At 42.6% G+C, this 25,240-nt stretch overlaps 2 protein-coding genes across 3 annotated transcripts in view; both read left to right on the top strand.

Annotated features, from left to right (window-relative positions):
- Positions 1-12,566: 12,566 nt before the first annotated feature.
- The window catches only part of LOC134207916 (synaptotagmin-14-like), a 71,596-nt gene continuing 58,922 nt past the window's right edge, over positions 12,567-25,240 (top strand). The window contains exon 1 of the mRNA XM_062683986.1: positions 12,567-12,672. The gene's annotated coding sequence lies outside the window, so the exon portion shown is untranslated. The remainder of the gene's footprint in view (positions 12,673-25,240) is intronic.
- On the top strand, positions 14,429-16,487 carry LOC134207917 (lysosomal Pro-X carboxypeptidase). Of its 2 annotated transcripts, XM_062683988.1 has the most exons (5): positions 14,429-14,543; positions 14,614-14,743; positions 14,811-14,981; positions 15,059-16,099; positions 16,168-16,487. In XM_062683988.1, exons 3-5 carry the CDS (start codon positions 14,827-14,829, stop codon positions 16,403-16,405), a joined length of 1,434 nt encoding a protein of 477 aa, XP_062539972.1. In that variant the 5' UTR covers positions 14,429-14,543; positions 14,614-14,743; positions 14,811-14,826; the 3' UTR covers positions 16,406-16,487. The 2 variants fall into 2 exon arrangements, with proteins under 2 accessions (XP_062539972.1, XP_062539971.1); XM_062683987.1 differs by having other exon boundaries at positions 14,487-14,743.

Here is a 25,240-nt window from a genome sequence, read left to right as displayed (position 1 = left end):
ACGTCCACGAATTCGCTGAAATTTAAGGATTCAAAGTTTGCCATGTTTCCAGGTGGTGTCGCTCTCCATCGATAGATCTAGAGGTGCAATCACATTGGGTTTGTGGATGGTTGGTGGCGACCTTTCAAGGTCGGCAAAACACGTGTCGTTGCCGTATCCTGGCATGTTGGCGAGAAAGGCATGTTGGCGAGTACTACCAGCCATGCAGCTGGTTTGTCAAAATTGGCCGAAAGGCATTGGATCGTGGGAGTGAGGACTCGGGAGCGGAACGACGATGTCATTCCGGGAAATTTGCCACTGCATCAGATATTGTTCAGCAGCTCAAAAATCGGACATGTTCACGAACAGAGGATGACATTGCAGTACCTCACCTTTTGTTGAGACCCATATAAGTTCGCTCAGTTGGTTTTTGCTCGATGATGCACACATCTTCGTGATTGCCACGTGAACGACGTGCTGCTGGATGATATTCTCACCATGATTTTTCCTCAAAATTGCTTGAGTGATCAGCACGGCAAATGCTGTGTAAAGCGTACAATTGGTACTTCGCGTACCTGAAGGAATAAAATAGACCCCATCTCGCGGTCCTTAGCCTTTTACCCAGCAACTCCTATGCCTACCTCCCCGTGGTGCTGGCCGGGATACGAGCAACCTTAGGGAAGATCGGGTAACCAACCAGTGGGAACTATGATCGTATGCTGACAGGAAGGGGGGTTTGCTCCTCTCCGGAGGTGCAAATCTTACTGTACGTCTGTTCTCCATGTCGGATCGGCTCACAACAGCGTCTGTTCTCCATGTTAGGGGCGGCTGATCAATGCTCATCGTCCGAGTGTCAGCGAGGGACTCTAAGGACTGTTCATTAAAGTAAGTGGACACCTTTTTATGAATGGTTTAAGGTTAAAACTTAACGAAAAAATCGTAATTTTCGCTGTTTGTAAAGAAATTGTTTACTTTTGCAGCACACCTGACAAATTTGGAAAAAACCTTAGAAATTCCGAACGATAGGTCGGATCAGTTTACCCACTCGCAGATTAATTCTGCACAAATGGTATAATGCATTTTGATGGACGACGAGATATACGTCAAATTGGACACCGGCAGAGGCGCATCCTCGTTCCAAGTCGTGGGTAGGACAAATAGGAGAAATGATTATTTAGGCAACAGTTCATCTGGTGTTGAGAAATCGATGCAAATTTTACAAAATCGCAATTTTACACAATCGCATAATTGAGCATACACCTTGGATTAGATGAATGTATTAACAATTTCAAAGACAATTAAATTTTTCTTTTTATTTCAATAGTGTTTTTCATTCTGTTCTCAATAAGGGTATGAAAAGTTTGAAATTTTGTTCCGATTTGTAGTTATTTGAAAATTATTGCGAAAAAAAGGCCTATAAAATGCCGCAAAATTGAGCATAAATACACCGAATGTTTTTGTTTGAAATCTCTTCCTATGAACATAATCAATGTAATTAATATATCCGGTAAAACCACTACCGAAACGTACCGAGACTAATGGGGTTTTCGCGGGAGATAATAAAAAAGACTTGTGTCGTGTTCGAGTGATCGATTAGAAAGAACCTGTCGGTTTGTTTATTGTTTAACGAGAACTCAGACAGTGTTGCGCGCAGCTCTGTCAATTCACTTACACGCTAAAGTGTAAGTATCGAACTGTACGTTACAGGATACATCAGTAATAATATTGTTTTTTATGATACAGCTTCAAATAATAAATATCTTCTGCTTTGACATTCATTGTTTTGAAAATAGAGCAAGAACTGCTCGGGTTTTGTTCAAAATGGCGAACAAGTGAAAGGTAAGAACGTTGCTTTGTAATGATTCAAAGAGGTTTCCCGAGCAGGAGCGACGACCTTGATAACAAAAATTGGTATGAATTAGCCTTGCATAAGAGGTAAAATACCAAAAAATAATACCAAAAACTTATATGCAGAATACTTGAGGCATAACATGCTTAGGTATTTCAATACCAAACAAATAATAATTGGTTATGCATTTGGTATTGAAATTTAATTTAATAACTGAGTTTGTTATGGCTTAAGTATTGTGCATATTAGTTTTTGGTATTATTCCTTTGGTATTTTACCTCTTATGCAGGGCTAGTTCATAACAGAGTATGGTATCAATAACAGAATTAGTTATTATTGAGCCAATTACTCCTGCTCGGGTTATGCCTCTCTCGTTGTTCGTTATCTAAGAGTTATTTCTGCAAACCCCACAATCAAGCACTAATTATTCAACTTCATTGTATCGCGATTTGTGACAAAAACAACCTACATATTGCTCGCCGGTGGCTGCAGCACTCTGACATAGGAATATTTCTGGAGAATACTAATCTAAATTAAAATCTAAATTAGGATTTTTTGAATTTTGTTCATTTGAACTTCTGTCACTTCTATCTTTTGTCTATCCGACCTCTAGTTTTTTCATCTGCCCATTCTGGAAAGCTTCTGATTTTTTTAAAATCTTTACAAGCTTCCAGCAAAGGTTTCGGATCTAACAAATTTCTGTAAATCTTTAATGGTTTCAAGCAATTATTACTAATTACTTTGACTTTTTATTAACTCTCTAAATTTTTCATGGATCTAAGTGATTCGGGCTTAGGGATGATTGTGATTCCATAGATTTCAATAAGCCCTTTCATGTTTCTTTTTCACGTGGACTTCTTAAAAACTAGCTATGATTACAATAAAAGGCTGAAAATTTTGAAATAATCACATTTTCAGAATCCTTTAACTTTTGTTTACCCTCCAGAAACTTCGAGACACTTTTGAGCACTTTTAGAATTGAAAAACTCACAACCAGTATATTATTTTTTTAGCAGCTTAGCATCCTCTATGATTACTTTGGAACTGCATTTGCTAACACACAGGTTTTGCAAGACGATGACTTCATACAAAAACTACATACGTTAAACTATCTAACGTTTTGCTATTATTAAACTATCTATTTCGATTCCCATGGGCAAATGGCCAACTGTTTTCCAAGCTGAAGTTTCAGGCTATTCTTGAATGCTCTAACTTATGCTTACGCAGAAATTATAGGCATTCAAATATTTGCATAATGTCTGACAGTCAAGCAGCATTGAATGCTTTGAAATCAGCAATATGCAGATCTAAACTCGTTTGGGAATGTGTTCAGTCACTCCAAACTTTGGGTAATCGTAACAAAGTGAACCTGTATTGGGTTACTGGTCATTGTGGCATTGAAGGCAATGAACAAGCTGATATGCTGGCCAGACTTTGTTCATCTCGACAATTTATAGGTCCCGAACCATTTTGTGGTGTATCTGCATGTTCTCTTAGAATGGAACTCAAATCTTAGGAACATTCTAAAATAAAGGACATCTGGAAAAACACCTTGATTGCGAGGTAGTCTAAATATGTCATCATACTAAACGTATTAATCACTCGCAAAAATTTTGATCTTTCAAAAAAGATCTTAACACATTTATCGGTTTTATATCAGGCCACTGCCCGAGCCGATATAACTTGAAGCTGTTAGGAAAACTTTAAGATGATGTATGTCGTTTCTGCGGCATACATGCAGAAGATTCGGAACATCTATGCCATTGTCCGGCAATTTTTAGAAAGAGATTACAGTTCTTCAACAAGGGGCTGATAGAACCTCCAGAAGTTTGGAGAACAAGTCCAAATATGGTAGTACGATTCATCAGAACCATAATACCGCATTGGGATAACGCTGGTAGTCAAGGTAATGCAATTGCTCTAAATAGTAATGATGCGTCCCCGCATCGTGCTTTCGTGCTGTGCGGTTCTTTCTCTCTTTGCGGAAGGAAGTTTTTAATACTACCCGAAGCTATTTTAATTTCAACGGTGCTTCTTAGCGCTATTTGTACCCACTGATCCCGTTACGATCTTTGCAAGGACCCGTGCCTTCGTTTTACGTTGGACCCGTTTGCGGAAGTAAAATTCCGACAAGCGGTGGTAATCCTGCAGGGACACCGTTCTGGGAAAAAACCTCTTAGAAGGTCACGTCTCCACGCTCAGCAATGAGTATTAACAAAAACAAGAGGAAGGAGTCTCTGAATTCTCCACTTCCTTCAAAGAAACAAGGTTTCAAGACCGTCCTGCCCAAGCGCGGAAAAAATAGAAGGAAGCTGGAGAATTCAGATATTCCTTCTAACTCTAATATCGGAAATAATTCTTCTCCAATCGAACTGAGCAATCAGTTCGATTTGATTAATGATGAATTGAGCAAATCGAATCTACCTCTAGCCCAGGTGATTCGATTCATGCGAAAAAGCAAAGGATTCCGCCAATTGTGGTATCTGTTGCCGAGTTTTCTGGCTTCCGGAATGAGATTTTGAGTAACCTTCAGGGGATCAAGGTTTCATTTCAGATTGCTAGGAAGGGTGACTGCCGCGTTTTGCCGGGATCCTTTGACGATCGCAAACGTCTTCTTCACTATTTAACTGAGAAGCGCCATAAATTCTTCACATACGACGACAAAACTGAGCGATTGTTCAAAGTCGTCTTGAAAGGTCTCCCCAGTGATGACAAATCACTGGATGAGATTAAAATTGAAATTTCTCAATTACTTGGATTTTCACCAGTCCAAGTAATTAAGATGAAAAAGAAATCCCATTCTGGTACTTCCCAGAGGGCATTTCTCAAGAATTTTATTTAGTTCATTTTAACAAAAGTGAACTAAATAATATGAAAAGTTGGAAAAGGCCTGTATTATGTCTCATGTCCGTGTTACATGGGAACATTTCCGCAGGCCTGGGGAAATTTCCAAAACCCTACCCAGTGCCGTAAGTGCCAAAAGTGGGGTCATGGAACCAAACATTGTCACATGGATGCTAAATGCATGATTTGTGGTGGAACCTCTCACGCCAAGGACGCATGTCCTGTGAGAGAAGATTCCAATAAATTTAAGTGCGCAAATTGTGGGGGCAATCATAAATCCAATTTCTGGGAATGCCCTTCACGCAAAAAAGTTTTGAATTCCCGTGCAAAATTGATGACGGGAAATTCCAATCGGATCCCAGATTCGACGGGTAGAAATTTTCAAACGCTCAAATTTCGAAACCGGTTACCGGTCGAGCAATTCATACCCACCACAATTCACAAACAAATTTTGCCGCTCGTCAACGGCTAGCAAGCACTTCAGTAAATTCCAATTTTTCCAATGTACCTACGTATGCAAACATCGCTGCTGGTAGACCAAATTTCTCTTCTCAAAATGAGGTTTATACCCATGTCCCAACCCAAACTAACGCTCCTGTTGCCGATTCCGGTCGCATGACTGCTTCCTGATTTTGATTTTTTAACTGAACAATTGCATCACATGATTGATGCAATGTTCAAAGCAAATACCATTCCTGAAGCTGTTCAGGTTGGTATAAAGTACACACAAAAAATTGTTATCGGACTCCGTTTCAATGGATCCAAATAATTGTGTGAAAGTTCTAAATTGGAATGCCCGCTCTCTAAAGGGTAAGGAAGATGAATTATTCAACTTCCTTTCAGTTCATAATGTGCATATTGCCATTATAACTGAAACGTAAAAAAACCAGGACTCTCCATTAAAAGAGATCCAAACTATTTTATCTACAGAAATGATCGTCTTGACAGCGCCTGTTGTGGGGTCGCCATTGTCATTAATAGACGTATCAAACATACATTATTTTCTTCGTTTGAAACCAAAGTTTTTGAAACCTTGGGAGTTTCTGTTGAAACAAATTTTGGTCAATTTTCCTTCATTGCAGCCTACTTGCCTTTTCAATGCAATGGGCAGCAAAAGAATTTGTTGAAAGCTGATCTTCAAATTCTGACTCGCAACAAATCAAAATTCTTCGTAATTGGTGACTTCAATGCCAAACACCGTTCATGGAATAATGCTCAAAGCAATTCCAACGGCAAAATTTTATTTGAAGATTGTTCTGCGGGATATTATACTATTCAATATCCCAATGGCCCTACTTGTTTTTCTTCCAGTCGAAATCCTTCTACAATTGATTTAGTGTTAACGGATTCAAGTCAGCTGTGTGGCCAATTGGTAACTCATGCTGACTTTGACTCTGATCACCTTCCTGTGACATTTGAAATCTCACAAGAAGCCATTTATAATCCAATCAGCTCTACTTTTAATTATCATAGAGCTGATTGGGATTTCTCTCAAAACGTATATCGATAGGAATTTTGATGTTGATATTCCTCTCGATACCAAAAGTGATATTGATAATGCTCTCGTATCTTTGACAAATTTAATTGTCGAAGCCAGAGGCATTGCAATTCCGAAATGTGAAGTTAAATTCAACTCCATTATTATTGACGACGATCTTCAGCTACTGATCCGTCTTAAAAATGTGAGAAGAAGGCAATACCAAAGAACTCGCGATCCCGCGTTGAAAGTTATTTGGCGAGATTTGCAAAATGAAATTAAAAAACGTTTCGCTATTCTGAGAAATACCAACTTTGAGAATAATGTCTCGAAGTTGGATCCCAGTTCGAAACCCTTTTGGAAATTAACAAACATTCTTAAAAAACCTCAAAAGCCAATTCCAGCGCTTAAAGAGGGAAATAAAATTTTATTAACAAATGGCGAAAAGGCTCAAAAACTTGCTCAGCAGTTCGAGAGTGCCCATAATTTTAGTCTAGGTTTCACTAGTCCAATTGAGGATCAGGTTACACGGAGCTTCGAAGACATTCTCAATCAAGAGAATGTTTTTGACCCTTCGTTGGGAACCAATTTGGATGAAGTTAGATCTATTACTAGAAAATTTAAAAATATGAAAGCCCCGGGTGATGATGGTATTTTCTACATACTTATCAAAAAACTTCCTGTGAGCTCTTTATCCTTTTTGGTTAATTTATTTAACAAATGTTTTCAATTGGCATACTTCCCAGATAAATGGAAAAACGCCAAAGTTGTTCCAATTTTGAAGCCGGACAAAAATGCAGCTGAGGCTTCTAGTTATCGCCCAATCAGTTTGCTTTCTTCAATAAGCAAACTGTTTGAAAAGATTATTTTAAATAGAATGATGGTTCATATTAATGACAATTCTATTTTTGCTGATGAGCAATTTGGTTTTCGCCATGGGCATTCAACCACTCATCAGTTATTAAGAGTTACGAACTTAATTCGGCTCAACAAATCTGAAGGATTTTCGACTGGAGTTGCTCTTCTTGATATAGAGAAAGCATTTGACAGTGTTTGGCATGAAGGTTTGATTGTAAAATTGATGAATTTTAATTTTCCTCTGTACATCATTAAACTGATCCAAAATTATTTATCAGATCGCTCACTGCAGGTAAACTATCAGAATACTAAATCTGATAGATTACCTGTAAGGGCTAGTGTCACCCAAGGCAGCATACTGGGGCCCATATTGTATAACATTTTTACTTCTGACTTACCTGATTTACCACCAGGGTGTCAAAAATCTTTGTTTGCAGATGACACGGGCCTTTCAGCCAAAGGGCGAAGCCTTCGTGTCATTTGTAGTAGATTGCAAAAAGTTTGGATATTTTCTCCACTTACTTGCAAAATGGAAAATTTCCCGAATGCTTCCAAAACTCAGCTTATAATTTTCCCACATAAGCCGAGAGCTTCTTATTTGAAACCTTCTAGCAGACATATTGTCACTATGAATGGGGTTCCAATTAATTGGTCTAGCGAAGCTAAATATTTAGGACTTCTGCTAGATCAAAAATTAACTTTTAAAAATCACATTGAAGGCCTTCAAGCCAAATGTAACAAATATATTAAGTGCCTATATCCACTTATAAACAGAAAATCAAAACTTTGTCTTAAGAACAAACTTTTGATTTACAAACAAATTTTAAGACCAGCCATGTTGTATGCTGTGCCAATATGGACTAGTTGCTGCAATACCAGAAAGAAGGCACTTCAGAGGATTCAAAATAAAATTCTGAAAATGATTCTGAAGTTGCCTCCGTGGTATAGTACCAATGAACTTCATAGAATTTCTAATATTGAGACATTGCAACAAATGTCCAACAAAATAAGTTTCAATTCTAGTCAAATATCTTTTCAATCTTCTATTGCAACGATTAACTCCTTGTACCCTTAGTATAAAATAGGTTAAGTTTAGTTTAAGTAGAAAACATTGTAATTCCTACATGGTTCAATTCAACCAGAGGAAAAAATTCTAACTGCTAGAGGCAATTGAAATGTATTAATAATAACTAAAAGCGTAACATAGCAAATAAGGATGATAGTGTTAGTGTTAAGAAAACACGGAACACCTAGTCTAAGAGATGAATGTATTAAATAATTAGCAAATAAAATTAGTTAAAAAAAAAAAAAAAAAAAAAGTAATGATGCGTCAACTTGACAAAGCTAGATCAAATGGGGCATATATCACAATAGATCTAACAAATGGTCGCAGTGATTAAAATACCCAACAAGGAAAAAAAATTCTAACGTTTGATGATATTTTTAAAGACTTCAGATCAGACCTATCAGACAGTATTACAACTAAAGTAGTTTCCTAGGTGATATGTTCTTACCATAATCATGGGTAGGACAATGCCTTGACTGTCCCACCCAGGAATATTCATGCGTAGGACATGTCCTACTTGTCCTACCCACTCCCGGCGCCACTGGACACCGGTACACTTCCAGGGCCAAATTTTTCAACGCTGAACAGGGGACAGATGTGCCTGATGACGTGCGATATATCCGAACCGAAAAAAAATTGGGAAAATGTTTTGGTATGGCAAGCAATTTGCTCCTGTGACTCCATATTTCACAAACAACGGGAAAATTGAAGAAAATAATGTATCAAAAAACGACTTCTTACCATCTACCGAAAGCATATGGATCCTCTATTGTTTTGGCCAGATCTGGCATCGGCTCACTACGTTTCTGCTACGTTGGAGATGCTGAAGATGGAAAAAGTCGATTTTGCTGGAAAATGCCTAAACCCACCAAACTGCCATGAACTGCATCATATCGAAAAATACTGGGCAATAATTACGCGGCATCTTAAGGTAGATGGGAGAGAAGCAAGCTCTGTTGACTGCTTCAAGAAAATTTGGTCAGCGGCACAATGAAAAGTTACGGAAGAAGTTGTGCAGAATCTAATGGGAGGTGTCAAGAGAAAAGTCCGAGCATTCTTTAGAAAAGAGAAGTAAATATTCAAAATCACGTGAATTCGTTCATATGTATGTTGATTGTCATTTATATAAAGCAACCTTATGAATTTGTTTCAAAATAAACATGTTCCTTTAAAAACAGGTGTCCACTTTCTTTAATGAACAGTCCTTAAGTGCACCATGGTCCACCGGGAATAAGGAGGAATGGTCCTCCGGAAAATTAGGGGGTTTGGCCCTGCAAGCCAGCCTTTAAAAAAATATACGCAACGAACAATCAACAACAAACAACAATGTGCTCAAGGACCGTGGATTCGGCATCGTAGCGCTGCAGGAGGTTTGTTGGAAGGGATCAAAGGTGTCAACGTTTAGAGGTGATCATACCATCTACTAGAGCTGTGGCAACACACACGAGGTGGGAACAGCTTGCATAGTGATGGGCGATATGCAAAGGCGCGTGATCGGGTGGTCGCCGATCAATGAAAGAATGTGCAGGTTGAGGATCAAAGGCCGGTTCTTCAACTTCAGCATAATCATCGTCCATAGCCCACACTCCGGAAGCACTAATGATGATAAGGACGCATTCTACGCGCAGCTGGAACATGAGTACGACAGCTGCCCAAGCCACGACGTCAAAATCATCATAGGAGATTTGAACGCTTAGATCGGCCAAGAAGAGGAGTTCAGACCGACTATTGGGAAGTTCAGCGCTCACCGGCTGACGAACGAAAACGGCCTACGACTAATTGATTTCGCTGCTCCAAGAATATGCCCATTCGAAGCACCTACTTCCAACACAGCCTCCCGTATCGAAACACCTGGAGATCACCACTGTAGACAGAATAAAAAATCGACCACGTTCTGATTGATGGACGGCACTTCTCCGACATTATCGACGTCAGGACATATCGCGGCGCTAACATCGACTCTGACCACTATCTGGCGATGGTTAAACTCCGCCCAAAACTATCTGTCATCAACAAAGTTCGGTACCAACGACCGCCGCTGTACGACCTAGAGCGACTGAAGCAACCTGATGTCGCCACTGCATACGCGCAGTATCTCGAGGCAGCGTTGCCGGAAGAGGGTGTGCTCGATGGGGCCCCTCTTGAGGACTGCTGGAATACAGTCAAAGCAGCCATTAACGACGCAGCGGAGAACATCGTCGGGTATATGGGAAGAAGTCGACGGAACGATTGGTTCGACGAAGAGTGCAGACAAATTCTGGAGGAGAAAGACGCGGCGCGGGCGATCGTGCTGCAGCAAGGTCCCTGGCAGAACGTGGAACGTTATAGACGGAAGCGGAGACAGCAGACCCTCCTTTTTCAGGAGAAGAAACGCCGCCTGGAAGAAGCGGAGTGCGAGGAGATGGAACAGCTGTGCCGTTCTCAAGAAACACGCAAGTTATATCAGAAGCTCAACGCATCCCGCAAAGGCTTCGTGCCGCGAGCCGAAATGTGCCGGGATTAGGATGGGAGCATCTTCACGGACGAACGTGTGGTGATCAAAAGGTAGAAGCAGCATTTCGAGGAACATTTGAATGGCGCTGAGAGTACAGGCAGTGAAAGTCAAGGCAGCGGAGGATGGAAGCCAACCAGCCCCCACCTTGAGGGAAGTTAAGGATGCCATTCATCAGTTGAAGACCAATAAAGCAGCTGGTGAGGATGGTATCGGAGCTGAGCTCATCAAGATGGGCCCGGAAAAACTAGCCACTTTCCTGCACAAACTGATATTCAGAATCTAGGAAACTGAACAGCTACCGGAGGAATGGAAAGAAGGGGTTATATGCCCCATCTATAAGAAAGGCGACAAACTTGAGTGTGAGAACTTTCGAGCGATCACCATCCTTAATGCCACCTACAAAGTGATATCACAGATCATCTTCCGTCGTCTGTCACCAGTTTCGTGTGAAGTTGTCAAGCCGGCTTCGTTGACGGCCGCTCGACAACGGATCAGATCTTTACTGTATGGCAAATCCTTCAAAAATGCCGTGAATACCAGGTCCCAACGCACCATCTGTTCGTTGGTTTCAAGGCGGCATACGACAGTATAGACCGCGTAGAGAATCGCTTCCCTGGGAAGCTTAGCAGACTGATCAAAGCAACGATGGATGGTGTGCAAAACTGTGTGAAGATTTCGGGCGAACACTCTAGTTCGTTCGAATCGTGCCGGGGACTAAGACAAGGTGATGGACTTTCGTGTCCATCTACGGACGATTTTCAACAGAGCCAGTCAATTCATTTGTTTCGCGGATAACATGGACATTGTCGACCGAACATTTGCAAAGGTGGCAGAACTGTACACCCGCCTGAAACGTGAAGCAACAAAAGTTGTACTGGTGGTGAATGCGTCAAAGACAAAGTACATGCTTGTTAGCGGAACCGAGCGCGATAGGGCCCGCCTGGGAAGCAGTGTTACGATAGACGGGGATACCTTCGAGGTTTTCGTCTACCTTGGATCCTTGCTAACGGCTAATAATAATGTTAGTCGTCAAATACGAAGGCGCATCATTTGTGGAAGTCGGGCCTACTACGGGCTACGGATGAAACTGCGGTCAAAAAAGATTCGCCACCGCCTCAAATGTGTCATGTACAAGACGCTAATGGACAATGCTCGAGGAGGACTTACAATCACTCGCTCACCAATTGAATAGCCTTCTTGGGATTAGAAAGCCATTAATACTATAATGATTTGGGGTTGCATTAATTCAAGACCAATAACGATGCCGGACACGTCCTCACAGTCGATTTAGGATGACGAGAGGAAAATTAGTTCGACACTCATTGCTACAAGATACCGAGGAATTCGCTGCATCTCCGTGAGCGCTAAGGGGAAGAAATATTTGGTCAGTTGAGAAGGTAATTCATTGGCGACTTGGTAAGCGACTAAATATTTATTGTGAGCAAAGTTGCTTCGTTTAATAAGCTTCGATGTAAAAAACATTTGTTTCATTCCGCGTTCACCCGGACAAGCTGCTCTGCCTTCGCAAACTACCTCCATTATGTGGACCATAAATTAACGGTTTGATCTAGATCTAGGTCTGAATCTATTAGCTTTGGCCGCCCCGATCTCGCCAATTCTGGATTTGGGAGGATGTATGGGAACGAATAGATTTTAGTGCTTCAAACCCATCATGATTCGCGACGACTCACTCAAGCGCTTCACTAACGGAAGATTTTGTAGGTGGCCTTTCCTCTCCACTAGCTTCAGATAATTCAGCGACTGTTTTGTCAGTTTTGATCCATCAGGATCAAAGTGTTAATGAGTGTTTCAAGATATATTAATTCGTCAATAACCTCAAACCACATCCTATCCATTTCCATCTCGGGACCCACAGCTTTTATACTGCCACATTCTCCGCCAGACACCAGGTACTAGTTTTTGACATAGTTTATGATCAGCTCTATTCTTTATTTCTTTCGTTTGACAGGCATGGAAGCCTCTTCCACTACTCTGTGGACCAATGATGTCGAAGTCATCCGTAAAACCAAGGAGCATGTAAGACTTGTTGATGATGGTTTCGTTTCTTTGCACACCAGATCTTGGAATTGCAGGTTGAATAGCAGGTTAGAGAGCGCATTGACCTGCTTCAACCCATCTAAAGTCACAAACGAATCGGATGTCTCACCAGATGTTCTGACGCTCGATTTGATTCCAGTGTCGCGCGATTCAGCCTAATAAGCTTTGCTGGAAAGCCATGTTCTAGCATTATATGCCACAGTTCGTTCCGTTACAGTACGTGAGTTGTACGCTGCTTTAAAATCCACAAACAGATGATGAGTCCGTAAGTTGTGTTCCCGGATTTTATCAAGTATTTGTCAATTAATTGCATATTATTCGACAACTTGGTCGTACGGAGTGGATTTTAAGTGTTTCAAGTAACTACGCGACGAGTATTACAAAATTACAGTGATTTAAATGAAGTGCAATGAAGAAAGAAAAGTTTGATCAAAGCTGTAAGGTTTCCAATGTTGATCGACAACGTTTTTATCATGCAAGGGAGTATTATTCTTTTATTTGTTTGCTTTTATGTGAGTGTTTCTTGTGTTAGTTGTACATGTTGATTCTTTACCAAAAAAATGTCTTATGAGTGATATAAGGATCAGCATTCTAGTTCCTCTATAGATTCCCTTCGTTGAGAAACTTTTTGTAACAAAAACTGAGTTTCCCAGCGGGGTCGAATGGAATCTTCTGTAGAGTTTGTTAATTAACTCCAGATGAAAATGGGCATGATGTACATTCAGCATCCGGGCTTTTAAAAAAGATCATATATTACATATACATATATACACAATCATTTTATTATCGTAACTGTTTGCGAAAAAAAAATTAACGTTAGTTTACATATCGTGAGTGTATACAGAGATGATAAGTGAGAGATTTTTTCATTTCGCTTCGGATTCAATCCCTGGTCACTTTGGTAAGGTCTGGTTGCGGATACTTGTAGTTTTTTTTTATAGAAGTTCAAAAGAGTCCACCATAAAACCTCACCACATCTTAGACAGGCCCCGCAGCTCCCATTCCCCCGCTATAGCTGATGTCTGAAGGCCAACAGTATCCATCTACGCTACAAGCTAAGTACATCACCACCACTTAACTGGCAGTCGATTGTCATCGGGCATCGGCAGACCCGTGGAAGGAAGCATGATTATTGAAACTTTTGAGGACCAGGAGTATATTGGATGGTCCTTATAGGATGACAACTCACTATTTCGTAGCTCAGCGATACTAGAAGCATACAATATTTACATAACGAAGCAAAGTGATATGGCAACGCGTGTACTTGATATTCTGATCATTTTAAATTTGCTTTATTATTGAACCTAGTTTCAACATTTTTACTGTGAGTGTCGAAATACATCGAAGGGTCTTTCTCTCTGCTCACTGGTTTCGCGCTCCGGCATTCTCTAAACATCGCTTAAAGCTATTGGGCCTGTGAATCAACATCATTGGCTTTTGCCTAACTGACGAATTCGAGCGGCAAGAGGACTAAGAGTAAATAATGATGTTATTTTTTTAAATGTTCCTTGGTGGGGTAGAAAAGAAAATATGAAAATGTTTCTGAGGATTTTTAAACAAATTTTAGTTATTTATTAACAAGTGTATTATAGAAGAAAAAATAAACAATATTTAATAACAGCTATCACAGGAACGAAACAATTAGAATCATAAAACTATGTGCCATAAGCAGTTTTTAATTTTTTTCATATCGTAGATCAATTAGTTTTTATTTAATTCCATTTTAAATTTTATAAAATAGCTTTTCTATTTCCATCCTTAACCTTACCAAGAATAATTCAGAAAAATGACACCATCGTTTCTCTTTACTGTTATCGTCGATAGGGGTTCTCTCGTTGAGTTCACTGTAATACAGATTAATCTCCCATCAGCTGTTCAAAGGGAAAGAAGCATTCTATCGTCACTGCTTTCTCTCTAGGTGCCGGTTGCGTTTGCATTTTAATATAAAAACATATCTTTTCAACATTGTTTTGTTTTGTGTCACACAGTTGGTCGAATAACACATCGTTATTAATACTCGCTAATTGATAAGAGTGAAGCTTTCCTTCGATAGGCCGAGGCTTAGCAAGAGATGCGGCTTTATTATTGCTTGATTTAACGTTTATGCGATTGCAGATTGTAAGTATTCTTCATTCGTAAATAACACAAATAGGCGGATGATTCATTTTGTTCGCCATATTCACAGTTATTGAAACTTCGAAATGGATATCCATAAATCCCATCTTCTGGTATTGGGGTTGCTTTTGTGCTTGATGACGACGCAAACAAGTGCCAAATATGAGTACCAAATCAAATATCTGGATGTTCCCCTGGATCATTTTACGTACGTGAACGAGAGTGTAACATTCAAATTGAGGTTAGAGCAATATAAAGCATATAAAGTTAATTGCACAATAAGAACACTGCACTAACGTACACTACTTCCATTTCCAGGTATCTCGTGAACGACACGTACAATACGGATGGAAAAGGGCCCATCCTATTCTACACTGGTAACGAAGGCGACATCGAAAACTTCGCGCAGAACACCGGTTTCATGTGGGAAATCGCGCCCGAATTGAAGGCTACGCTATTGTTCGCGGAACACCGCTACTACGGCAAAACACTTCCGTTTGGTAACAATTCCTTCGAATCGCCCAAAAACTTGGGTTATCTCACCTCGGAACAGGCATTGGCAGATTTCGCCTTTCTTCTTGCGGAGATAAATCCTTCTAATCGATCAACTCGTGGCCGACCTGTTATCGCCTTCGGTGGTTCTTATGGTGGGATGTTGGCCGCATGGTTTCGCATGAAATATCCTCACTTGGTGACCGGTGCGATCGCTTCGTCTGCCCCGATACTTCAGTTCGATACAGATTGCGGTGTGTTCAGTCAGATTCTGACGACAGTTTTTCGCGTTGCGTACAAGAGAGAGTGTGTGTGGAACATTGAGAGATCGTGGGACGTTCTGAAGAACTATTCGTCTACAGCCGATGGTTTAAAAGTCTTGAAGGACAGTTTCAAGTTCTGTGGAAATATCACGAAGGCGGAGGACATCACGGACACATTTTTCGATTACCTTTCGGATGTTTATGGAAATTTGGCTATGATTAATTACCCGTATAATTCGACTTTTTTGGCTCCTGTGCCAGCGTATCCGGTCAGAGAATTTTGCGGCCGGTTGGACCAAAACTTTACTGGTTTGGAGTTGATTGGTCGTCTCCAGGAAGCATTGAGTATCTATTCGAATTACACGGGTCAAACCAAATGTTTGAACATTGCGAACGCATACGATGACAATATGGGTACAGCGGGATGGGACTTCCAATCATGTACAGAAATGGTGATGCCCATGTGCTCTGAAGGATCGGGCAAGGACATGTTTCTCAAAAAGTCCTGGGATGAAAAGAAGTTTTCTGACGACTGTTTCAAGAAATTTGGTGTTAGGCCGAAAACAAATGTTGCGATGACTAATTACGGGGGATTGTATTTGGAGTAAGTTGAATTTATTGATTTGACAAGTAGGTATTGATAAATAATTGACACAAATTTTTTATTTTCAGTGCGGCTTCCAACATAGTTTTCAGCAACGGTCTGCAGGATCCATGGTCAGGGGGTGGAGTTTTGCAGTCGAGTAATAATGCAATTAAAATTGTGCTGATTCCTGAAGGTGCCCATCACATTGATTTGCGTGCAGCTAGTGATGAAGATCCAGGGTCAGTGCGAGGAGCACGGCAGGTTCATTTGCTTAGCATTCAAAAGTGGATCAAGCAGTATCGCAAGAAGTTGAATAAATATTAAGAATCCAAAGGCTTCCATTACGACTTTTGTAGTAAGTAATAAACAGGAACATTAATTTTAATATGAAACATCTCAAATTGTATATGTCTGTCTGCATTTTTCTGATCGTTCTTAACGATTGAGTGATGACAAATAAAAAAACCCAAATTTATCCCCAAGTGGTGATTATGCCTTTCTCGATTCAATGTGTTGAATTTGAATTAGTATGGTAAATGCAACGTAAATTGCCTACATTTAGGCGGTTAATAGCTTTGATGCGATTATATCACGCTGCTTAAAAATAACTCAACTATGAGAGTAATGGATTGCGTCACGGCTAAATTGATTAATGATTTAAAATGTGCATGTACACAGCGTATTTGATTAAAGAAAAATAGAAATATTATTCAAACCGCTTGAGATATTAGCAAACAAAAACAATAGTGTTCAACTAGGGAAGTTTCTCCGTCGAATGAAACTAGTTGCACTCGAATCGGTCAAGCCCTTCTATATGAAACGTGTTTAACAATAAAAAATTCCTGGGGCTACACACACACACACACACAGTCAGACATGTGCTCAGTTTTTCGAGCTGAGTCGATTGGTATATAACACTATGGGTCTCCGAGCCTTCTATCAAAATTTGGCTTTTGGAGTGAAATTATAGCCTTCTGGTACAACTTTGTTGTACGAGAAAGGCAAAAAAGTGACAAGTACAGTACAAAAATGCAAAGACCGCGTAGTAAATTAAAGAATATCTGGAAGAGCAGTATAATGCTAGCCGACATTCTAAGATTCGAATACAACTCGAAAGTTTAGTCTGTGCTATTCTCTACGCCTGCAAAAATGTCTCAACTCATTTGACTTGGGCGAGTCTCGGTTACCCCCTTGCAACGTTCTTCTTCTTTGCAACCAAAATCGGTTTAATTTATGCGCGTTGCGTGAGTTTTGTACTAAGCTGCTGATGGCAGTAGCTTAGTAGTAAGAGCGTCTATAAAGCAAACAATGCTGAAGGTTGCTGGGTTCAAATTCGGGTTCGTTCAAAGCAGAAGAATAAGGGCATGTGTCAGCGTGGCGTCAATGAAGCAATCAAGGAAGCCAACAGCTAAAGTGTTTAGTTTAGGTCAGCGTTTCTCAACCTTTTTCTTGAGAGGTACCCCTTCGCGCTTTTGCATCAATTGAGGTACCCCCTATTTTTTTGTGTAAATGAAAATAAGTATAACTCATAAAATATATGAAAAATGGTACTGGTAATTAACGGGATATATGTCTCTCCATGAAGTTAGCTGAAATTTCCATTACATCGCATCTGAGCCTCTTGAACGTTGGCTTCCAATCCTCTAAAAATATGAATTCCAAGCCCGTTGCAGGGAGGCTTCCGAGCATCTCGAAAAAAGGTTTCTGGGCCTCTTGAATGGAGGTTTCTGGGCCGCTTGAATGGAGACTTCTGGGTCTCTGAAAGGACGCTTCCGGGCATTTTGAGGGTGAGCATCCGAGCCTTTTGAAAAGAAGCTTCTGGGCATCTTAAAAGAAGGCTCCCGAGCTCTTGAAAAGGCATTTTGAAAAGAGGCTTCCAGGCCTTTTGAAAGGAGGCTTCCTGGCCTCTTGTGAGGAGGCTTCCGGGCCTCTTGAAAGGAGGCTTCCGGCTCTCTTTAAAGAATACTTCCGGGTCTCTTGTAAGTAGGCTTCCGGGCATCTTGTAAGGAGGTTTCCAGGTCTTTTGTAACGAGGCCCTCGAATGGAGGCTTCTGGGCCTCTGAAAGAACGCTTTCGGGCATTTTGGAAGTAGGCTTCCGAGCCTTTTGAAAGGAGGCTTCTGGGCATCTTGAAAGGAGGCTCCCGGGCCTCTTGAAAAGGCCTTTGGAAAGGAGGCTTTAAGGCCTCTTGAAAGGAGGCTTCCGGGCCTCTTTAAAGGAGGCTTCCGGTCCTCTTGAAAGGCAGCTTCCGGGCATCTTGAAAGGAGGCTTCCGGGCCTCTTGAAAGGAGGCTTCCGGGCCTCTTTAAAGGAGGCTTCCGGGTCTCTTGTAAGGTGGCTTCCGGGCATCTTGTAGGGAGGTTTCCAGGCCTTATGTAAAGAAGCTTTCGGGCATGTTGAAAGGAGGCTTCTGGGTCTCTTCAAAGGATGCTTCCGGGCCTTTTGAAAGGCGGCTTCGGGCTTCTTGAAAGGAGGCTTCCGGGCCTCTTGAAAGGAGGCTTCTGGCCTCTTGAAAGGCGGCTTCCGGGCCTCTTGAAAGGAGGCTTCTGGCCTCTTGAAAGGAGGCTTCCGGGCCTCTTGAAAGGAGGCTTCAGGCCTCTTGAAAGGAGGCTTCGGGCCTCTTGAAACGAGGCTTCCAGGCCTCTCGAAAGGAGGCTTCCGGGCCTCTTGAAAGGAGGCTTCCGGGCCCCTTGAAACGAGGCTTCCTGCCTCTTGAAAGGAGGCTTCCGGGCCTCTTGAAAGGAGGCTGGGTCTCTTGAAAGGAGCCTTCAGGCATCTTGAAAGGAGGCTTCCGGGCCTCTTGAAAGGAGGCTTCCGGGCCTCTTGAAAGGAGGCTTCCGGGCCTCTTGAAAGGAGGCTTCCGGGCCTCTTGAAAGGAGGCTTCCGGGCCTCTTGAAAGGAGGCTTCCGGGCCTCTTGAAAGGAGGCTTCCGGGCCTCTTGAAAGGAGGCTTCCGGGCCTCTTGAAAGGAGGCTTCCGGGCCTCTTGAAAGGAGGCTTCCGGGCCTGTTGATAGGCGGCTTCCGAACCACTTGAAATGAAGTTTCCGAGCTTATTGAAAGTATGCTTCCCAGCCTCCTGAAAGAGTTTCCGAGCTTCTAAAAAGAAGGCTTCCGAGGGTTTTGAAAAAAGGCTTCCGGGCTTCTTAAAAGAGGGCTTTTGGGCCTCTGAACCTCTAGAAATAATAGAATGCCAATAATAGAACAAAACCTGCCAAAGCCGTCTTTCCCCCTACATCAAAACCTTATCAATAAGTTTTAATTGAAACTGATTAAAATCCGCCATTATGCATTTTTGTTCGAGGTACCCCCTGGGCCCGACAAAGGTACCCCCAGGGGTACATGTACCCCAGGTTGAGAACCGCTGGCTTAGGTCTTCTACGGGTATAAATCATCAAAATATCTTTTGAGTTCATTTTTTGATATAATCTTACGGTCTTGCTCATCTCAATCAAATAATTTGGCGATGTTGTTTCATATTGTGAACAAACGCTTTGTAACTATAATTTTCAAAGTCATTCAACAGTCATTCACAAAGTTTTTTATTCTAATTTATGCTAACATTTTAGCCTTCCCCTCGGATATGTTACCTTGCCGCGGTGGGTCGGCTTACGCCATTAGCACTGATATGGCAACCAAAGACATATCCTGTCGTGGTGGTATCACATGTTGACTATTTTTGTTTGGTGCTGCGTTACATATTTGGCATTGACCCATTAATTTACGGCATTTGCATGTGATCCAACGGACATCGTGTCTTGGAGCCTTGAATGGTAGTGCAGTCAGGCAGAGGCCTTTTTCGTCAGTGATAATGATGTGAGTTCTCTTCTTTTCGGCAATACTTTTCTGATGCGTTCCCTGCGACGATGAGTCGTAGCCACGCTTATACTTAGCCTGCTAGGCATTTATTGAAAAACAAAGTATTCAAGACATTCGTAGGGAATCGACTGCTGGATTCACTGAGTAGAAGTTTTTTCAAAACTAGGAACGTGGTGCCAGTTTTATTTTGTTATGCCTCACTTTGAAGAGCAATAATAAAAAATACCACACATTATAATGATGGTATATGAACAATCTTATAACGGCTTCATTCTCGATAATTTTTACAAATAGATAGGCAATAGGCGTGATGAAGCTTTAGTTTGCCACCGAAAAGTGAATCCTATAGCTGACCTTGATTAGAGCTTAATAGATAATCAATGTAAATAATCAACGATAAAGCTACTTGTTAGCTATAGGCAACCTTGACAAAAAAAATATAATGGAACAAACTAAGTTCTTTAGCAGTTTCCACTTTTACATGATACAACTTACATTGAGTTTGTAGTGTCGACACAGCTTAAAAACATTGACGAAACAATGCCGAAACAATGGTAAACAAAGTGATTTGACGAACGCATAACCTACACTCGGGCTGCGAAACGGTGAGTTGACATCCGGGAAGGGGCGCCTAACATAGCTCTGGTCCTCACAAGTTCCAATACTCACGCTTCCACGGGTCTTCCGATGACAATTGACCGCCAGCTAAGGGTTGCGTACTTAGCTGGTAGTGCAGACTGGGCACTGTTGTCCTTCTGACATCAGCTAGAGTGAGAGGGTGCGTACTGTGGGGTCTGCCTAGGATGTGGTGGGGTTCGACAGTGGGCTCTGTTGAACTTCTATAAAAGCTGCATGTGTCCCAGGCCCTATCAAAGCGACCGTGTGCCGCTCAAAGCGCACTAGCCTAGTCCTGGTGTTGGGTGGGACTTTAAACAAATTTGACCCGACTGATCGAGCGTCTGTCCACCAAGGAGGTGCGGCTCCAACTGCGTCTGTTCTGGCATCCAGCGGCTGAGTATGAAATGCTATTCCCCGGAAGCTATACCTAAGATGGCAGCCCCATCCCGGTGGATAGGGAACCTTGGGCCAACAACCTACTGTTCCCGAAACATCAATTTGTTCGAGAATCCGATAATGAAAGAATACGGACTGATTTTACGGCGACGACTCTTAGCGCGAAACAACGGACACGAATAGGAACATGGAACGTTTTAACCCTAGCCCAGCAGGGTAAATTGGCACAACTTGCCAATGAGGCACGCCGCATGAAGCTTGAGATCCTGGGACTGAGTGAAGTCCGTTGGCCAAACTTTGGAGAACACAGAACACCGTCAGGACAAGTTCTGCTATACTCTGGTTTACGAGGTGAACACGCTCCCCGGCATCGCGGAGTTGGCTTCCTACTAAGCGCTCAGGCACACTCTGCGCTTATGAAGTGGGAACCTATAAGTGAAAGGATAATTGTTGCCAGATTTAGAACACGGGTCCGAAACCTTACTATAATCCAATGTTATGCGCCAACCGATGCTGCCGATCTGCAAGACAAAGAGAACTTCTACAGTCAACTCAATGCCGTCGTAGATAGAATTCCGAAGGGTGATATCAAGATCTGTTTGGGCGACTTCAATGCGAAGATCGGATCCGACAACTCGAACCATGAGCGCATTATGGGACGCCATGGTCTCGGAGAAATGAGCGAAAACGGAGAGCTGTTCGCAGAATTTTGTGGTAATAACGACATGGTGATCGGGGATCGCTCTTCCCCCATCGACCGGTTCACAAGGTCACGTGGGTCTCCGTGACGGCTTTACAGAAAATCAAATCGACCACATCTGCATCAGCCGAAAATGGAAACGGAGCCTTCTTGATGTACGGAATAAACGTAGTGCCGATATCGCGTCTGATCATCACCTCCTCATCGGCGAAATACGCCTGCGCATTGCGCGGATTCGTCGGCAGGAGGAAAGAGTTGGACGACGATTCAACACACGCCGACTGGAAGATGCCACGGTGAAACGGTCCTTCGTTGAAGAACTGGAGACGCGTGCTGCAGATATTCCGGAAGGTGGCAGCGTGGAAGACCAATGGACCGCCATCAAGAATGCCTTCATCGCCACCAGCGAGAACAATCTGGGCGAACTACGCACCCAGAGAAAACAATGGATCACCGATGAGACCTGGAGGAAGATAGAGGAGCGAAGAGAAGCCAAAGCCGCGATAGAGCGATCGAAAACCAGAGGAGCCAAAGTCTTAGCCCGTCAACGATACTCGGCTCTTGAGAAGGAAGTAAAACGCTCATGTCGACGGGACAAGCGAGCGTGGGCAGACTCTCTGGCCGACGAAGGAGAGAGAGCCGCCGCAACCGGGGACATTCGCCTCCTCTACGATATCTCACGACGCTTATGCGGGGCGAAGATGAATGCAACGATGCCTGTGAAAGACGCGAATGATCAGTTATTGACCGACCCAACTGACCAGCTGAAACGCTGGTTCGAGCACTTCGAACAACTGTTTCAAGTGCCAACCAGGCCATCACCACCTCGGCATGATCTGCCTAGGATCCGACGTATAACACGTGTCAATACCGAAGCTCCATCACTGCTAGAGATTCAAACAGCCATCCAAAGCATGAAATCGAATAAAGCCCCAGGGGTCGACCGCATATCAGCCGAGATGCTCAAAGCTGACCCCATGACATCCGCTCAACTACTGCATCGTTTATTTCGTAATATCTGGGACACCGCAACTTTCCCGGTCGACTGGATGCAAGGTATCTTAGTGAAGGTGCCCAAGAAGGGTGACCTGACTGTATGCGATAACTGGCGAGGTATTATGTTGCTGTGTACCGTTCTTAAAGTTCTGTGCAAAATTATCCTAGCCCGGATTCAGGAGAAGATCGATGCGACTCTCCGGCGGCAGCAAGCCGGATTCCGTGCCGGAAGATCCTGTGTGGACCATATTGTCACGCTCCGCATCATTTTGGAGCAGGTCAACGAATTCCAAGAGTCCCTTTACTTGGTATTCATTGACTACGAAAAAGCTTTCGACCGTCTCAATCACGAGAATATGTGGGGCGCCCTGAGACGGGGGTTCCTGAGAAAATCATCGGCCTCATCGAAGCACAGTACGAGGCCTTTTCGTGTAGAGTGCTGCACAATGGGGTCCTGTCCGACCCTATCCGGGTCGTAGCTGGTGTGAGGCAAGGATGTATTCTATCACCGTTACTGTTCCTCATCGTAATCGATGAGATTCTGGTAGATGCGATTGACCGTGAACCAAACCGCGGGCTGTTATGGCAGCCTATAACCATGGAGCACCTAAACGACTTCGAATTGGCGGATGACGTTGCACTACTCGCGCAATGGCGCTCTGATATGCAGAGTAAGCTCAACGACCTTGCCGATCGCTCCTCCTCGGCAGGTTTAGTCATCAACGTCAACAAAACCAAATCGTTGGATGTAAACACGGTGACTCCTTCCAGTTTCACAGTAGCCGGGCAACCAGTGGAGAATGTTGAAAGCTTCCAATATCTTGGTAGCCAAATGGCGTCAGACGGCGGTACCAAGATCGACATAGGCGCACGGATCAAGAAAGCAAGGGCTGCCTTTGCGAGTTTAAGAAATATCTGGAAAAACAGGCAGATAAGTGAACGCACCAAAATACGAATTTTCAACTCTAACGTGAAATCTGTGCTGTTATACGCTAGCGAAACATGGTGTGTATCAGTGGAGAACACTCAACGGCTGCAGGTGTTCATTAACAGATGCCTGCGGTATATAATTCGGGCCTGGTGGCCTCACAACTGAATCTCAAACAACGAGCTCCATCGTCGTTGTCACCAAAGGCCGATAGCAACAGAAATTTGGGATCGGAAGTGGGGCTGGGTCGGCCACACTCTACGTAGGGGCGGAAACGAAATCTGTAAACAAGCATTAGATTGGAACCCAGCGGAACATCGCAGCAGAGGCAGACCCAGAGGCTCATGGCGGCGAAGCCTCAATAAAGAAATAAAAAAGTCGACCGAAATCTAACCTGGCAACAGGTTAAAGCGATAGCCGGGCAACGCTCAGGATGGTGGTCTTTCAAGTCGGCCCTTTGCACTACCGGAGGTGTACAGGATCCATAAACGTAAATCTGTTGATGAACACTTGCAGCCGTTGAGGGTTCTCCACTGATACACACCATGTTACTGCACACTGTTAGAAAATTCTTTTTTAGACATTAGGAAAATTAAGTTCGCTAGGAGTATGGAACTCTAATACACTGCATGGGAGGCTTTGATACTTTCTCTCCTCCATTCCAGCAACTTGAAAGCAGTGTGAATAAAGCAGAACATCTGATGTGTTTTGATGTTTTAGTTTTATTCTATTAGAGCAGCGTGAAACGAATGCTCAAGTCGTAGATACCATACCAAGTCTGGCTTGGCGAGATATTCACCAGTCAGAACAGAACCAAAACGTCCGTGTCGTAACGGTGGCCAGGACGGTTTCTTCAATAAGTTTTGAGTGTGTCATACAAGGCGTTACTGCGATAACGGTAGTATCCGCGGAGGCCCGGGCGTAAGTTTCTTTTCATACGGTAAAAAAACCACGACTTATAGTCAAAGCAGATGCTTTGCATTGCTACATCATGGTTGGCCGATTCCGAGGAGGTCTGTTGGTGCTGCAAGATTAGTATGCCTTACATAACGACGGGTATGGCATTTTGGCCGGGTTAGTCATTCTGTCACTGTGGTCAGCCAGACAAGAATGTTGTTTTTGTACCAAAAACGCCTATTCACCGGAACTTCGTGTTTGCCATAGTGGAGGCCTGGCTTAGTAGGGAAGGGAAAGGCAATATGCCCTAGCTAAGCAAAGACTGCTTTAATGTCTTAGCTGTAACGATTTTCATGAGTATTTTTACCTCATGCAACAGTTAAACAATATAACTAGCTGATGCCATTTAAAAATTGTAGAAAATCTCAATCATATCATATCTCACATTTCAAAATAGTGCTGATATTTCGTTGCTGCAAAACTCATGAGGCAAAACGCCTTCTAGCTGGCAGCTCTTTGAGAACAACGCACCACGCGTCGGCGAATCAGCATTCTGGTATGGAAAGTGTGTGGAGACGCGTAGTACATTGTAGGTTAGTCCCCTAGGGCATTTTGCCTCGCCGAAATGTTAGGTGTTTCATCAAAATGTTGAAAATTTTAGTTTCTCCAACCTTCCTATCTTTTATTTCGAAACTTTTCTTGCCTAGCCTACATATTTTTTGTCTAGTTTTATGACGGCCATGCCAAATACGGTAAATATGAGGGAATACCCGAAAGGCGTTTTGCCCGGATGGCGTTTTGAGGCCTCTT

The sequence above is a fragment of the Armigeres subalbatus genome, chromosome 1, assembly GCF_024139115.2.
Source record: "Armigeres subalbatus isolate Guangzhou_Male chromosome 1, GZ_Asu_2, whole genome shotgun sequence".
NCBI classification, from domain to species: Eukaryota; Metazoa; Arthropoda; class Insecta; order Diptera; family Culicidae; genus Armigeres; species Armigeres subalbatus.
The sequence above is the reverse complement of the archived record's forward strand: the minus strand, read 5'-3'. Positions and strand labels throughout refer to the sequence as shown.